The sequence below is a fragment of the Manacus vitellinus genome, unplaced genomic scaffold, assembly GCF_001715985.3.
Source record: "Manacus vitellinus isolate BGI_N305 unplaced genomic scaffold, ASM171598v3 scaffold_8_pilon, whole genome shotgun sequence".
Taxonomy (NCBI): Eukaryota; Metazoa; Chordata; class Aves; order Passeriformes; family Pipridae; genus Manacus; species Manacus vitellinus.
In genome coordinates, this window is record NW_021940864.1 from 22264417 (window position 1) to 22281437 (window position 17021).

At 37.8% G+C, this 17021-nt stretch overlaps 1 protein-coding gene across 2 annotated transcripts in view; it reads right to left on the reverse strand.

Moving 5' to 3' along the window:
* Nucleotides 1-15021, reverse strand: part of PRKD3 (protein kinase D3) — a 41424-nt gene extending 26403 nt beyond the window's left edge. For both annotated transcript variants that reach the window (XM_018085131.2, XM_018085130.2), the window contains exons 1-4: nucleotides 14014-15021; nucleotides 2778-2916; nucleotides 1028-1159; nucleotides 172-329 (exon numbers count right to left, since the gene is read on the reverse strand). In XM_018085131.2, coding sequence (XP_017940620.1) covers nucleotides 172-329; nucleotides 1028-1159; nucleotides 2778-2916; nucleotides 14014-14304 — 720 coding nt within the window. In that variant the 5' untranslated portion in view covers nucleotides 14305-15021. The remainder of the gene's footprint in view (nucleotides 1-171; nucleotides 330-1027; nucleotides 1160-2777; nucleotides 2917-14013) is intronic.
* Nucleotides 15022-17021: the final 2000 nt, after the last annotated feature.

Consider the following 17021-nt stretch of genomic DNA (forward strand, 5'->3'; position numbering starts at 1 on the left):
GCCAAGTAACTATTTTATCCTGATACCATAATTACAGAATGAATCTGTATTACAAAGAACGCAAGATGTTTTATCATTCTGAAACCAAAGTTCTCAGAGTTCACATAACCATGAGTGAAAGGCTAATAACAATTTAATAGCAGAAATTGATTCCCCTTTCACATTACATACTTCTTCAGAGGCAGAGGATGTGTGTTCAGCTTGTGCTGGTCTTGGAACTGAAAGCCCTGCTCCTGGTAAAGACACGTTAGACAGACGCCTCTTTCTCACTCCACTGCAGTTGTTTGGAATCTTGAAGGCACATCGTTTATGGTAGTTTAAACCACAACCTGGAAGAGTAGTTTTTTAATTCAAAAAAACTCCCAACATTCAAAGTAACAAAAACTGTACTAATGTTTTGACCAAGCAGTTTTAAAAAGATGATCCAAAAATTGTAAAGGCAGAAATAGAGCGTTGTGTTAAATTCTCTTATTTTAGTGCTCTTGATGCAATTCACAGAAACAGCTTTTTCTGCAGTACTTCTTATAGTACTGGTCTCCAGTAAGCCCAGCTCGAGAAACAAGGAAGCAGCTGATCTCCTACCACCAGGAGGCTTTCACCACTCCCTCACTTTGGAGCACAGAGCCAGAGAGAAGCCAGTGAGAAGGCAGCTTCAGTACCTGACAGCAGGCTGCAGAGTGCTCGGCAGCCAGCTGGATGAAAGCCACAAGGAAAGGGATTCCCCTTTGGGAGTCTCTCCAGAGAGACTCTCCAGAGTGTGTGCTCCTTGTGCAAAGAACACATGGCCATAAGTTAGCTATTTGTTTCAAACTGGGAAACAAGAACACTTCTTAAGTCATTCGCCCAAGGTCATGCACAGTTTGTGTTAACGCCAAGATCAGAGCTTGGGCTTTCTGATGCACAAACCCTTCCAACAATGAAATAATACATTTATCACTTGCTAATATACCAAACACGATACAATTTCTTCTTCCTCATCTTCTACAGATATACACACACACAAATACAATAAATATCATAGACTTACCTTCACATTTTAATCCTTGTCGTACCAAACCCCAAAGCATCTCTCCGCAGTAGTCACAAAAAGTTGGAGCCTTGTAGGAATGCACATAAAGTGCATGAGGACGAATCTGGAAATCTTCAACTGTAGCCAAAGCTTTTAAAAAATTGCAGTAAGTTATGGTTCTTACCACTGGGTCAACAAGGATTTATGGAAAGAACATGCTGTGTTAAAAATGGCTAATTCAAAGAACACTAACGAGCTGTTTAGACATCAGCATTTTACTGTATACCATTTAAATACACATTTAGAAGACGACATGGTTTTCAGTAAACTTTTTTATTGAGGAAAAAGATCCATTGGACTCTGTAGGCTAATGGCCACAACTAATCAACAGTATGAGTCACAGTGCTGAAAACCTCACTAAGTTGAAGGTAAGTACAAGAAGCTTTGCTAAAAATAACAGCAAACATTTAGAAGAGCAACTTAATTTTCAAGCTGTTTTGTAACCTACAAAATTTTCAAAGAAAAGACAGTTCTACAGGTTAGATTTTTATCTTCTAAAGGATTTTTTCAGTAAAAGCTTATTAGATTGAATTCTTGGTGTATCAAAACAGAACTGTGGATAGAGTTTCCAGGGAACACTGCAAACTTCACTAATAATGTTCTTTTTCTTAAACAAGCATAGATATATTTAAATTAAAAGGTATTTAACACCTTGCTCTGATGGCTACTCATTCTTTGGTCAAATAAGTACTAACACTTCCTATTCAGATTCTTTTTTTAAAAATCCTACTGAAAGAGATTTACATGTCTACAAAATGCCTCAGTTCAGGTCTGTCTGTCTATAAGGAAACTGTCAGAGATTGTCAAAAGACACACAGCAAATTTTCCAAACATGCCATTTATGAGAAGCAATGAAAAGCTCAAACCAAGATGATCAATTACTGAACACCCCAGACACACCTACAACAGTAGGCCTTGAAATGCAGCCAAGGAACTCAGCCTTACGGCTCTGGAATTCATAATTTATTGATCAAATTTACACGTCTAATCCCATGAGAGTCAAGAGGTCTCTCTTCCTAAAATGTAACCTCAGTTTGGCACTTCATCCTCAAAGTCTTAAAAAACTGCTTGTTAATAAGTCCAGCTTTTATTTGTAGTTTAACTACAGCTGGCTCTTTTGACTGAATTTGACAAAATATTGATTAAACAAATACAATGAGAAACAGTTAGGGCTGGGGGTTTTTTTGTCCCAATTATTAAAGAGTACTACAGGTTAATAACTACCATTCTAAGGATTTTATCATTTAAAGAAACTGTTTTTAAGTACTACAATAAGTCTTAAGAGTCTGTTCTTACAGGTATGAAAGCCTTACAGCAGTATAAGCCATCAATAGCAAACACTATAGAACAAAAAGATAGAGCTAAGCAAAAGAAAACAAATGACAGGGTTGGAAGAACAAATTCTGGATCCAACCTGCATTTTACCTTAAGTAATTATAATATTATATTGATATAATTTCATATTTGCATAATTCAGATTTATTTATAATAGTAAACCAGAAGAAGAATAAATAGGACAACAAAAAAATAACAAAACTGAGTACTGAAGCACCAGTATCACTCAGATTTTCTTGGAAACCTCTACCCCAAAGTATATAAGACTTAAGTCAAAGAGCTTAAGGCAGGCATGAAAATAGTGCTCCATGAAGTCCTACTTTCTATTAATCTACTGAATAAAGCATTGTTCCACTGTTACAATAATACCTACCAGAGAGTACAACCTCAACAAGATCTCCCTCATGTATCTCTTCTGCTGATGTAATTCGTTGCAAAATATTATCTGAGTTCAGGTCATGACGGAACAGGAGAATTTTGTCATACATGCCGAAGAAACCACACTCTGGGAACTGCAACAGAAAACAAACTCTGAATTAATACATGTTTTTTGATAATCCTATCCATCGATGTTTTTAATAACATCTACAGAACTCAAGTGTTTTAAAGTGTTTCATGGAAACAAAACTGGTCTGCTTATTTTTGAGGAAACAAAGGATCTTCTAAACTAAAGTGTTGCATAACAAGTTAAAAAACAAACAATGACAACACAAAAACCAAAACAAAAAAACCACCAGAACAAAACATACTAAAACTCATCAACTTCTTCCCTGTTCCCCCCCCCCTCAACAGTCACACTTTTTTTTACCGCTGAAAAGAAAAAAAGGTAAGCTTTTCATTTCTTTGGGTTTTTAGTCTCTCAAACCTGCATAATCAGTCTGGCAAGTGAAAGCCAATGGAGATCTCTAACTTAGATACCACGACCTGTAATCCTTATTTCACAGATATTCTGGTCAGGCAGGTATTTAGCTCAGGACACAAATCCCCACAAGGACAGAAGATAATATTGCAAATCCATACAGGAAATAGATACACTAAGTAACATGCCATTTTTACATGACACTGCACTGAAAAAAAAAAAAAATCTTTCTTGGTTTGTATTTTCCCTACTCCTCAAAATATTGTCAAGTGTGAGCAAAACTTCCTAAAATGAAGACTTCTTAAAATGAAAAGCTTAAAAGCAAATATTTCACAGAGAGAAAGAGCAGGAACAGACCCTGGAGATGAATGAGTACCACTCAATTAGCTACTGTGGCCTTTTTGTTTAAACCAGAATTCAAACTTGAGGTAGGAACACACACACACAGAAGAAAACAGGAAGAATGCAGGAAAGAAATATGGAAAAGCCCAGAAGAAATTTTCAATTAATGAGGTAACAGACTACAGTTTTACTGAGTTAATTTAGATCTTACACAGTCAATAAGTAACAGGACCTAAACCCCATGAAGCTTGGGGTATATTAACTGTACACTAAAGTAATCAAAGATTTGTTCTACCAAATCAGAGACATAATGAAGGTATCCATCATGCCCATTGTTTTCACACTCTCTTTCCATTCAGAGAGAAAATAATGTCCTCTCTACAGCAGTAATTTTATCTGAAATATCAAGTTGTTCTTCTCTGTTTTGGTGTGCACACACTACACAATTACATTACACATAATACTGAAAAATTTCTGGAAATTCTGTTCTGGAAAGCATACTACCTACCTTGGACAGTCACAAAGAGAGGCAGAATTTGTGCCACTGAATGCACATAAAACCAAAAGACAGAGCTGGCAAATTTAAACTGACACCAACAGATATTTAATCCACAGCACCAAGAAACTGATTTACTGGGCTGATGCCAAAGCAGCAGGCTCCTTCATCTGCCTTTGGAACTCTTCTTTTTCCAATTGTCCGAAGATCATTTGTATTAGGAAAGCAAATATATAAGCTTGATAATTAGCTGTGCTGCCCAAATACGTCTCAGTATTTCTGCAAGCGTGCACAGGACTTGGCTTCATATTCAGAGCATGCACAGATACAGCATGCTAATAATTCTTTCAAGAAAACTAACAGTTCTTTATAAGTGAAACACTGCATAAACCTACTTTAGGCTCTAACTCAAAATTCCACCGTGCCTTGATGGACAAGAAAACAAGTTATATTTACATCATTAAAATAAGTGCCGCGAGGTTTTGTTCCTTGATACTATATGCACTGTTAAGCTAGGTATCATATCTTAATGCTAGTATCAACAAGAGGAAGGTACCACCTCAATGACCATCAATTGTATCCGCAAGATAACTCCTATCAATTGCATCATGCTGCTGAAAACTAACTTACAACAAAAGGGAGATAAAAATCAACATGACTATGGTATGTATCTGCCTGCAGATAAACACAACTTCTTTTATTAATGCCAATATTACTTTCAGCTGCCAGGAGGGATAACTCACAATCCAGGGAACCAGGGTGAACTCTCTGTACTAAGTTCACAGAACCACCTATAAACCACAGATTTTAAGGAATCTAAGATACTTCACAGGTTTAAGTCTCCTTCTCTTGATAAAGACGTGACTGTTTCTCTTTTTTTTTTTCACTCTTTGAGACCATAAACACACTATGCAGCTGCCAGAATATCCCTGTACATATTCCCCCAACCCTAGTAACCAGAGGTCACATAATAAGTGCTGCCCAAGCAGCACTTATTTTAAATGTTATGACCATATTTATTCTGCATATGCACCATTTACCCCTTTTCATGTACAAATCTTGGATTTATTAAAATGTTTTAAACACACTACATTAACTTTCATTACTAAAAAGCATTAGCTGACACAATAAACTAGAGTTAGAGATGAATACTCAAGTCCTCTTTGTGACAGCAAGTGTAATCATTAATGAGACACTACATTGCTTAGAAAGCAGCATCAACATTAACTCCAGAGTTTGTAAATAACATTATAATGCCTATAATTAAGATTTGGTTTTCAAATAAATTCCAGACAAATGCAAAATTAAATTCTACAGAGTAAAAGTATTGTAAAAAAAGCAAAATCATCTATTACAGATTGTTAGAACTGTTGGCATCAACACCCTCATTTGGTTCTCGATTAATTAAGTTGACCTTTTAAGCTGTGTATCATGAATGCTTCTCATATTGTTGTGACAATTTACTGCCCTATTCTTTCAAAACAAATATACATACACATGGATGAAATAACTGTGAAAGACTGTCTGGTTTTGTAACTGTAACATTTAACCCCCTAAAAGATAATACTTTTACTTACAAGCTTGAGCTTGGTTAGTAGCTCCTAGACTGAGCTGCAGAATCACAAGTCCGGATCTAACTAGACTTAAGAATAATCTCCACTAGTATTGAGTACAAGAAGTTTTTCACTAAACACAGCTCCGTATACAGGTGCTATTATATGTGACAAGACTTCACCTATTCATTGGTACTAATGAGTTGCAGTTGCTACAAGATCTTCCTGAATCCACAACAGGAAAAGGCGGTAGCTGAGGAACCTTGCAACAGCTCCTTTACCTATTCTGCTTGTTCAGTGTTTGTCTGCATGCACACAAAGCAGCACAGAGCAACAAAGGTGGGGCAGCCCCTACAGCACCCTGCCCAGGGCCTCCCAAACCCATCACAGGAGCAATCAGCCCACCAAAGGCCCATCTCCACAAGCCAGGGGCACACAGAGAAACAAGGGCAGGTGGGAAACCAAATTAAGGACTCTACGGAAAGGATACCCTGTCCAGTCCCTCCCAGGGCTCCCACGGGACATTGTCAGACCCAGTTTCCACAAAACTGATCAAGACAAGTCAGCACTAAAACACCTTTTGGGCTGAGAGGGTCCAGTGGTATGGCACTGATTATAAAATGCTGGGGAATTAGGATTGTACAATACTTATTACGGAATGTTTGTGGAAGGAACTAAAGGCAAGGAAGGAATAAATGTGGAAAAAATAAAGGGATAAAAAGATTTAAAAAGGCTGGTCACCTGTAAACAGGGGTTGGGCCGAACAATTGCCTGTCTGATCATGTCCTGTGCATGATCAGCACCATCTGTCCTATCTTTCATTAAATTCAATTTCTAAATATTTTCCTGGACGATCTTCTCTCATTCTGAGCACATGTGTGTGTATGGGGGGGTCTGAGTACCAGCAACTAGAGCTGGAGGAACTTGTGATGTGACTGGAGAGGTTAGAGTAAGCAAAATCAAGAGCTTGAATATCCAGGTGCCAGCAACTGGAAAGACCAAGATCCAGCAGCTGATACTTGGCAGAGAGTTTATGAGCCCGGCTGCTGGAGACATCCACTTTTTCTTTGTTGACGGTTTTCTTCTTGGGGGCGTGGGTATGTGTCTGCATGGCTTTTTCCCCACTAACAGACCTTCATCCTGAACCACCAGAGAAGGGTACAGCATGAGACCACTGGTGCTGTTTGTGTTCATGTGAGAGCTCACAGACACACTGTTGATCTGTTTTGATCTGTGTGTACACACGTATATGCTGTAAACCTGTATCCAAGTGCTGCTGCCTACCGGGGATATGTGGTCAATCTTACTGGCCATGATTGGACATGGAGCACAGAGCTGCAGCAGCCTCACCTCTGCCAGGAGGATGTCAGATTCAATTATCCCTAACAAAACTTTTCAAGATTGATGAACAAATCCTGCTCTTTCCTTACCACCTCGCCCTCACGTCCTTCTGTTATAAAAGAACAGACCCTACCAGGAAGATGCCTGTTTGACTGTTCCTTCCCACACCCCCCAGCCCAGATCACTCCCCTCTGCCCCCACTGCAGCCCTGTGCACCCATGCACTGGAAACGCTGGCTGACTGCCCTCTGCATGGCCGGCGCTGATGAGCTGCAGGTGGCCTGTCAGAGCCCAAGTCTCAGGCACTTGGCCGGGCTTCCATGGGGGGAGTAATCAGATCCAAGCAAGCAGCTTGGCTCCTTACAGGCGTGCAGCGTCCTGCTCTCTCTTCCACTCCCCAGTACATTCGGGAATACAGCATTCCTTGCTAGCACCTTGGCCAGAAGGCTATGTGCAGACTGCTGGCCAAGAATAACCTCATCGATTAACAAGTTTTTCATTTCAAGTAGTATCTTTTAACAGAAATTTTACGCAAAGCTTAAACTATGTTCAATAGCTGAACTATGTTCAAGTTGTACACTACCAAATTTTTCTCTCTTGTACTGCAGCAAAGTACAGCTTTTATAGCCTTCCTTATGCTCAATTACATAGGAAGAACACTATCCAGTTCCTTTGAAGTGTTAAGAGCTCATAATGTAAACTTGAAAACAAAACTCAAAGCAGAATCTTTTTAAGCCTGTTTTATCTTACAGGATTATACAGCTATTACTTTCCTGCATAAAAGCCCAAAGTATCTGCACAGTGACTCAGAGCATATAAATTGCTAATCCCAGTATTACTGTGTTTCCTAAAAGCAAAAAGATGACTGTTCCCAGTGTTAACAGTTCCAAAAGAGCATCTAGCTACAGGAAATCACTTGTGGGAAGTCTACATATGCAACAGACTGTTCCAAAATTAATCTCTGGTATATCGATATCATCACCTTACATCAAGAATATATGCAAACCTTAGTACTTGGGTTGTACTAGCACAAGGAACACTACTAGTACATGATTGCAGTTACACTGAGGAAAAACAATTGGTGTTATCTAGAATGCTTATACTGTAAGTACTACTGTATGACCAGCTTTAATTGATAGTACATTACATTGTCCTTTGTATCCAGAAGAACTCAACATACAGTGGTCAGTATCGCTGAGCAAAACACAACTGAGGCTTCTTTCTATCTTGGCAGAAACTGAAAAAATCCCTCTATTTCAGGTTCCAGGACTTGCTTTACAAAGTTCTGGACTACTCGCCAAAAATTCACACTAGGGAAAAGCGTAGGAGGATATTGTTTCAAGGTCCAATATCTCATGACCCATCATAACTCAAAACAAATGCTTCAAACCACTGAAAGTTAATTCCAAAGTCTAATGGTGCAAAACACCATTGAAAAGTCTCTTCGTTCACTGAAATTGCTCCATTCTATTATCCTGCATCCCTACCCAGTTATTCACTCCCACTCTTTAGAATCATGTGCCAAATCACGTTATCACACAGACAATTAGCTTCAAACATGTTGCAGATCTTTCCCTCATCAGATGTTTCAGTACAGGCATACTTGGGCTACTGCTTGGCTAGGTTTTCCAGCATACAAACCTATCACCATACTGGAAATGCTGATCTGCCCCACATATAACACCACTCCATCCCCAGTAACTGCCCAGCTCCCACTTTCTCACAAGCATGCCTCAACTCTCTCTTACTCTGCTGCATTATTTAGCTCATATGAAGAAAGCAGATGACAAGAAGGCAGAGCAGTAGGGGAAAAAAATTTCAGCACAGCTGATGGACAGAGAACATGATTTACGTTAATTTTAGAGCCATTCAAAAATAAATACCATGAATTATTACAAGCTTAACCTGGAGAAAAAAAACAGGATGATGGTTGGACTACCATTACCTATTTATTACACTCAATTAAGTTTTTACTGCAAAAGTTGTAAAGATCCATTTGTAATATGGATGGATTGTAACATGATCCTTGTAATATGATACTTTTACTTCTCAATCTTTTATTAGTAAAAAATCAGTTAACACTTGAGAAATCGTATTAAGCTTTAAGTCAACACCTCTGCCACAATTTGGTTAGACAGCCATTACCATAACAGTGTCCAAACCTTTGGAAGACTACACATATTATTCTACATGTTTTGGTGTTTTCACATGACAATTTACAGTATTTTAAAGTAAATACTTCTTTTTCCCTTCAGCACCCCTCACTGAAAAGCCAGCCCAAACTACTTTAACTCAGCCCAATTAAAACTTGAGTTCTTAGTAAATCAGTGATACAAATGTACAGTTAAATGTCTCTTGGTTAGAAAATTCTACAGATACATTTGCATGTTCGTGTCAGGCTTTTTTTCCTCCTTGATTATCAAAGCAAAATGTTTGAATGCATCTCCTCACCTCTCTCCTCCTCATGCCCTAGTCTGCTTCATTTTCAAAGAAAACTGGCTAGTTTTCCAAACAATCCAAGGACTTCAGTCATACTCCAATTATTGAAAATTAAACCGCACATAGTCTAATTAAAAAAACAGGTAGGACTATCAAAAAAGTGCATACATACTAATAGGATCACATTCAACTTAGATTATTCAAATTATTAACCAGGGAATACAATACCAGAACTTCAACATTTATAAGAACAATGCAAGAACAAAACTACAGAAACAGTAGAAAGACTCACAAGCAGGTGTAATATACAAAATTTAACTCCTTATAAACACAGCTATACTTCCAGGGACTGTGTTCACAACACCTTACCCAGTACAGAGTCCTGAAGAAATAAATAGAAGTGTATACATATTAAGTACCTACCTAAGAAGCTATTGACAGAGATTCAAGACAAAACAGCATAATGAGGTGGGAAACAATCAGACAATTAACATTAGTAAGAAAACGTAAACACTGTTTTGACATCTGAAAGACTCTGCCTATAGAGACCACAGAAAAAAAATAGCCAAAAAATATGATGAAGGAACAAAGAAGCACAAAGAAAGCCAATAATCAAGCAGAAATGAGATTATATGCAATTGTTAATTTGCTGTTGAGAGACAGACAATTATAGACACAGTTTAAAGAGAATGATCATGACAGGATGAAAAAAATACATAACATAACAAAAATATTACTGCTACCAAAAGCAATAACAGCAAATAAAAAAGAGTTACAGGAATCAAGATGAAAGCAACAGGTGCTAGATAAGGTTTTCAAGACTATACACAAGCAAGACAAATACGAGACTACTTTGAAGAAAGAAATGAAAAAAATCAAAGCACTACATACGGAAGACTTCAACAACAGCAGAATTATAAACACTGCTGGCAAAGAAGGTTTAAGAGAAAACCAGAAACAGGCAGATCATGGAAGGAAAAATTACTTTCAGAGGTTAACTAAGACACAAAATAATAATAGCCTGAATCAAAATCGATATAAAAAAGATAAATAGACAGGAAACAAGTGCAGTAAACATGAATGAAACACTAGAAGTACATAAGGACAGAGGAAAAAAGAGGCAGAAAGTGGGAAAATAAGTTTGATTGGCTTTTTTTATTTTATTTAAGACATACGAGAGCACAATATGATGAAAATAGAGAAGAAAAATCCAATAAGTAAGACAAAAAAAATCCCTTTGACTTTGCTAAGTGCCGACTGCTTGGATGGGTTCAGTGAAGTAGAAAAACTAGTTTGGAAGAGTAAGAAACAGAGTGCCTGGGTAAATAATGTATCAGTATTCAAGTCAAAAAGAGGGCAACAGTTAAAGAATCGGGAGAATTTCAGGCAAACACTCTAAAGCAGGAGAGCAACTGGTCTATTTCAGAGCAAAATGTAGCAAAACCATCAGAGGAAACATATGTAAAGAAGGAGAATACTGAGTATGACTGAAAGTGAAAATGATGAAGGAGGGGTCTGTAGCCCAAAAAAAGTAAATAAGAAAAGTTGCAGAAACACGAAATTGAAGATTCTTAAGTTTAAGGAAGAAGTTATGATAAATCTTGCAGGTCCTGATACTAAAAAAGTAATAGCACAGAACTATCAAACTTTTTCACTTATGGCTATCAGTTTAACTAGAACAAACTAAATAAGCTAGAATAAAGCATTTATAGCATGCTGTCCTACATAATTCTCCGTTTGCAGGCAGTGAAGCATCACCACATTGCAAGTTTCTAGTTTTAAGTTAGTAATACCTTTGTTCTTCTTCATGTGCTCTCACACGAGGAATAAAAAAACAATATTCCAACACAAAACAGGATTGAGAACTTGACTCTGTAACATCTGATCATTGTGCAGGGACACACACTGTCCACCTGCAAATTTTGCTACACATTTTCTGCTTCTAAACAGACCCCCTCTGTTCCAGCAGCCATAACTGTTCATGCTTAGGTTCCTCTTCAGATTGCCCCGGAGAACTGCATGTCTGATACTTTAATATACAGCAATCTAAATAAGGAATGAACAAAGAAGATGGAGACCATAAGCAAGAACTTTTTGAAGTACCCCTATAAAGTTTTAATTTGGCTTTTCTGAGGACTTCTACTAAGCATTTCAAAACATAATAACCCTAACATAATGCCCCTCAAATTCAAACTTGAAAATTTCAAGTTTAAAGAAAAACATTTAAAAAGTAAAAACATCTGATGTTTAGAAGATTTGTAACAGAGCTAAGAGGCACACCAAATGTTTGCATTACTCATCTCGCTCTCCTTGCAGGCATATGCCTCTTTAGTTTCAGTTCTGTTGATGCTGCTTCTAATCACACTTCGGTAAAACCCAAACAAGCTACACAGACGACCTGTGTCTTAAGCAGAAAGCACAGGTAACCATCAACAATATAGCAAGTCTGGCAATATATAAAGCGCTATGAAAACGCTTTAGGTAAACACAGTATTTTTCCTAACTAAACCGTTCTCCAACACTGCTTTTGCAGGATTGCCTTCCCCCCAGTGGATTATTTCCCCTGAAAGAAATAAAGGTAATGCATGAAGTTATTTTTCTGAAAATGTCTGAGGATGCTATAATTAGTTTTACAAATGTTAAAATCCAGCCTTCTCGGAGATCCTCTAGTCCTAATCAACATTTTTGATACTGCAATTGTAGTCTCAAATACAAGTAGGCAGGTAGTTCAATATCCCAAGTAAATGAAGGACTCCTTAAAGTTTTATTTTGTTCCAGATATGTAGAGAAACACAAGTCTGAAACGTGATTTTAAAGTAAGGAAACGTCCATTTAACTCTAGTAAAGATAACGCTTAAATAAGAAGAAAAACTGTAAATTATTATTCCAAATAAAAGAAGTATTTCTCCTTATTCATTAAAGAATGCAACAGTAAGTAGATACTGTTAAGTACAGAACTATCAAAAGAACAAACTATACAGTACCCTGAAGTGACATCAAGACAAGACAGTTGAAGCAGGCTGTGGAATACCACAGGAAAGGGAAGCTTTTACACTGTTGAGCCTCAACAGCATACCCAGTAGATTCAAAGCTTTCAACTAGAAAAAAAAGGCAACCATACACATGACTACACAGAATAGCACAGTCTTATGTATATACTAATCCAGAATATTTAATCTTGCAACAGTCAACAGATCTAAGAGAAAAAAGTCAAGGCAGGACCTTTTGCTGTCAAATAGAGGGTAGAGGCAGTGGCTGCAAAACTACTTATGAAAGATGAATCCACCACACGTGAGGTTGTTTCCTGATCAGTTTGCTGCCTGCAAACATGTTTTAACTGAGCAGTCATTTATTCATAGCATCGGCTACAGGAGAGTAAAAACTGCAGCAAAGCCAGACAAAAGAGGAAAACTGATCATGAAATCCTCATCAGTTTTGCAGTAGATTAGGCTCAGCATGTAAGAAGTTTCTTGAGCTATAACAAGAACTTGAGCTAAACGTTTAGCTGAGCCTGCCAAGAGAACAGAAAGGAAAAAGAAAAGTGTATTTGTTTTCATCTTTCTTTAAGACAGAAGACAGGAAATATGCAGATACAAAGAGAAAGAGCTCATATAGAAAGAAAAAGCGGTCCCTAAAATGGCTGCAAAAAGGTGTAGCTAACACACAGGGTACACGAAAAAAAAGAATTTGACCCAAATAACTCATCTCTTCAGAAAGGAACTAACATGCTGAACTATATTTTGGTAGTCATTCCGAAATTGGTTTGCTTGACAACTAGTTTGTAAAAATATGGAAGATGCAGTAAGTTATAAGATGGGGAAAAAAGATACATAAGCATATGGAAATAACATAAAATATATGAGTTTACATTCTTTCAAGCTATTAAGTAAAAAAAACATATAAAACTAACCAACCATAAATACCAATCACAATAATGAAAGACATAGAGAAAACAATTCCCTACAAAATAATTCACTTTCAGCTCCCTCACTCTCACTCACCCATGGCCTTGCAGGGAAAGAGCAATTATTTTTTTATTTATGAAATATTGTTAACTGCTTTTAAGGTTGCTTAGTAGGATCTAACCTAGCAAACCTAAATAAAGATAAAACTTGGATGCAAAACCAGCAAGATCAGTGTTATTTCCTCCTGCAGGTCTGCAAGTGTGCAGTGCATGTCTATAGCCACAACTGGTCCTTTCATTAGGGCTGGCTATACAGTTCCAAGAATACTCCTTAACAACAGTAAGCATAAACTATAAAACCCCGAGGTATCAGTGACAATTGCTGAAAGGAAAGAACATAGTCTCCATATTGTGAAAAGTAATTCTTGCAGAAAATTTACTACTACATCTTCTTTTACTAGATTTCACAAGTGAGTAAGTAACAGGAGGGTCTACTCCTTTTAAATTAAAGCTTCTACCTGGAGAGTTAGCAAAATTTGTGCAAAACTGCAAATACCTAACATGGATCTTTATCACTGTATCAAATCTCTTGGCATCATTCAGTCACACATTGTTATTACTAAGCAGTCTGTTACCAAACAAGGGATGCCATGAACAGAATGTGGTTAAACCCTACCTTCTGGTAAACTATTGAGCACACGAGGTCTTTAACAGCAGAGAGGGACAGGTCCTGAGCTTCAATGGTGACAGTCTCTCGAGTGAGACCAATCTGCAGAAGGAAGGAGATCCCGTGCACAGAGCCTCGGGAGTTGGTGAGGCTCTGGGTACTGAAACTGCCATTGGAGAGTCGACTGGAGAGCCCCGACTGGGGACTTGAAGACAAAGTTGGGGTCTGTGGTGCAGCAACATGACACGTAGGTGGGGAAAACTTCTGTAAGGATGGGGGAGAAGAGTCGTTTGCTGACATCTGACTTGCTTTACTCTGTCAAGATCTCTGTAGTAGTCAAATTCTAAGAAAAATACGTTATCAGTTCTTAGTTTGAAATGCAAACAAGGATAATGTAAGTTTCCCTTTCTTAGTTCAGTAAAATGACCAGTAAAACTTAAATTTCCCTTTCATTCGTGCAAGCCAAAGAGCAAAATAATTACAGCTGCAAGTTACTTTAAATTAAAGGTTGTCTTTCTGCAGTTACAATCATTGAAAGCAGATTGCCTGTCCTTTAGCACCACATCCAGACAACAGAGGCTTACATAAAGGCCTCACAGAAACACATCAGCTCTGCTGTTTTATACTTGTTCTTCATTTTTCTTAAAAAACAAAAGCTGGAGAAACAGATGGAAATAGATGCTGGTAATTCATTAAAAATATCTTCATTCACCTAATTGCACAGATATCTCAAATGCAGATGCATCTTCATGAAGATAGCCTTTTAGAATGAAAAAAAGGTGTATCCTTGAGTAACAACAGAAGTCCATGTATGATGAATCAATTCCTCCTTCAGAAAGGCTTCTCTGAATTCACAGGACACAGTTAACCTGGAGATCAGTGAAGATATCTGATTTCATTTTTATAAAATATTTTAGCTCATGAAATGGAGGAGCAGAATGTCTGAAGACCGAATCACATTAAATGTAATCTCTAGCTTCACCCAGATAATCTCCAGCATTTTGAAACGTTGTACTCTGCCTGTAGGGGAAAAGATAAAGTTGTCATTTCACATGAAATGCATGGTCGCATAGCAGTGTCATAACCTCTGTACTTTGAAGCGGCAGAATCACCAACTTCTTTTACTCAAATGTGTTATTTTAGTAATGTTTTGTACTTACAGTTCTACTCAACTACTTTCCCACTCTGTGATACTCAAGACAAATCAGATCTAACACTGCCCAATATGTCACCACAACTTCTAATTAATGGTAATTTGGCAGAGCAAAGTACTTAGCACTTAAGAGGAAAAAAATTAAAAAGGTGGGGAGAGGGGGCAGTAGACCACAGCTCTGCTCTGTAGGTCTATATTGAGAAGCTGGTGGGTAGAGAAGGAAATTTATTAAATGCATTGAAATGTCAAAAAAAACCCCCATAAAGTCAAAACTCAAACTCTACATAACATGTACTCAGGATTTTAATACTGTGATTCAAGACAACTGAAGAACGTCTTGCATAAACTCCAACTACAGGAAGATATGCAGAGCATACAACTGAGCATTGGTTCCTCTGGAAAAAAAAAATCAAATTAATTTACATTCACATGTCTGATGAAAAAAGCAAGTTGGCTACAACTTTTTAAAATAAATAATTTCATGAGCATGGGCTCAAGATACTCGTTACAAAATGCTGTTTTACCCAATTCGATATTTCAAGCATTTCATGAGCAACTGAAATATTTTAAAAGAATAATTTTTAGATTCCCCATGTAACTTCTGCCACAGGAAAAGGTTTTCTTTCCTTCCCTTATGTACAAAAAAATAAAATCTCTGAAAGAACATCATTTTTGAAATGAAATTTCAGAAGAGAAATGCCACAGATTATTGCACATAGTATAAGCTGCCCTTACTAGAAATAAGGCTGAGAATTGGTAAAAGAGTCAATTTAATAGCCTGTGCACTCCTGGTATATTTACCAGTGTAATAACTCAAAGCCCCACTGCCATGGCATTCTGAAAGGTAAATAAGGAAAGAGAGGTACACGAATTGCATTACTGGAAGGAATAGAAGCTCTTGGCGGTGTGATAAAAATTCCTAACAAGTGCTCCATGAGAGAACAATTTGATAACTTCCAGATTTTCAGCACAGGTATCTAGAAACTGTTGTCTTCAAATATGCAACAGTTGCTGGTCATGTAGCAACAACATAAGAAAAGATAACTTCTGCCTTAAAGAACACACTAAATGTGATACAGGTGAAGGTCAAAAACAGGAAGAGTAAGAACAGCAACGTTTAAGAACCCTTCTCAAGAAAGCAGCTTCATAGTGCCTTCAGCTTTGCTTGAAGATGAGTGTTGTTTTCTACATACTGCTTTTCCTTCCCGTACCTCTCAGAGACACAAGAGCAAGCAAATACAAAGCCTTAGGTGTGGATCATAATTACAGTAATGCCTAACCAACATAACAGAGAACACAAAAGCCTTATGATGAGAAAGAATTAATGAGTCTAGTAGGTAAATTTAATTTAGATAGTGAAAACACACTGCAAAAGCTGCCTAATTAGAACATCAATTATATTTACCAAAAGCATGATACATTTGCATTGACAAAGCCTTTTCATACCACCTGTATTTGCATATAAGCCTTTAAAGAAGGCTATTTTTGGTACTTGGCGGGAAAGAATGGACCTTTCTAAGAAAGGAAAGTCATACAAACTGCTCATTTTGTAGTGAGGATAGAGTTCTTCCGAACATCAAATAAAGTAAGTGCATGTCGAAATTTACGTGCAGTCTACAACTCCGTATTTTATTTATGTAAAGGAAACCCCACACCTAAAGAGCAGAGAGGCACAAAGGCTAGGAAGGGAGCCTCTCTGTCCCCTTCCCCTGCTCCCAGCTCGCAGCCTCCCCTCGCCCAGAAGCGCTAACCCTCCCGTTCCTTGCTGGGCTGCTCCCAAGCCGAGCAGCTCCCGGGCAGCTTCTCAAATTCCTGGTACTTAACCCGCTGCGAGGTGAGGCGCAGCCGTCGCACCCCATTCCCA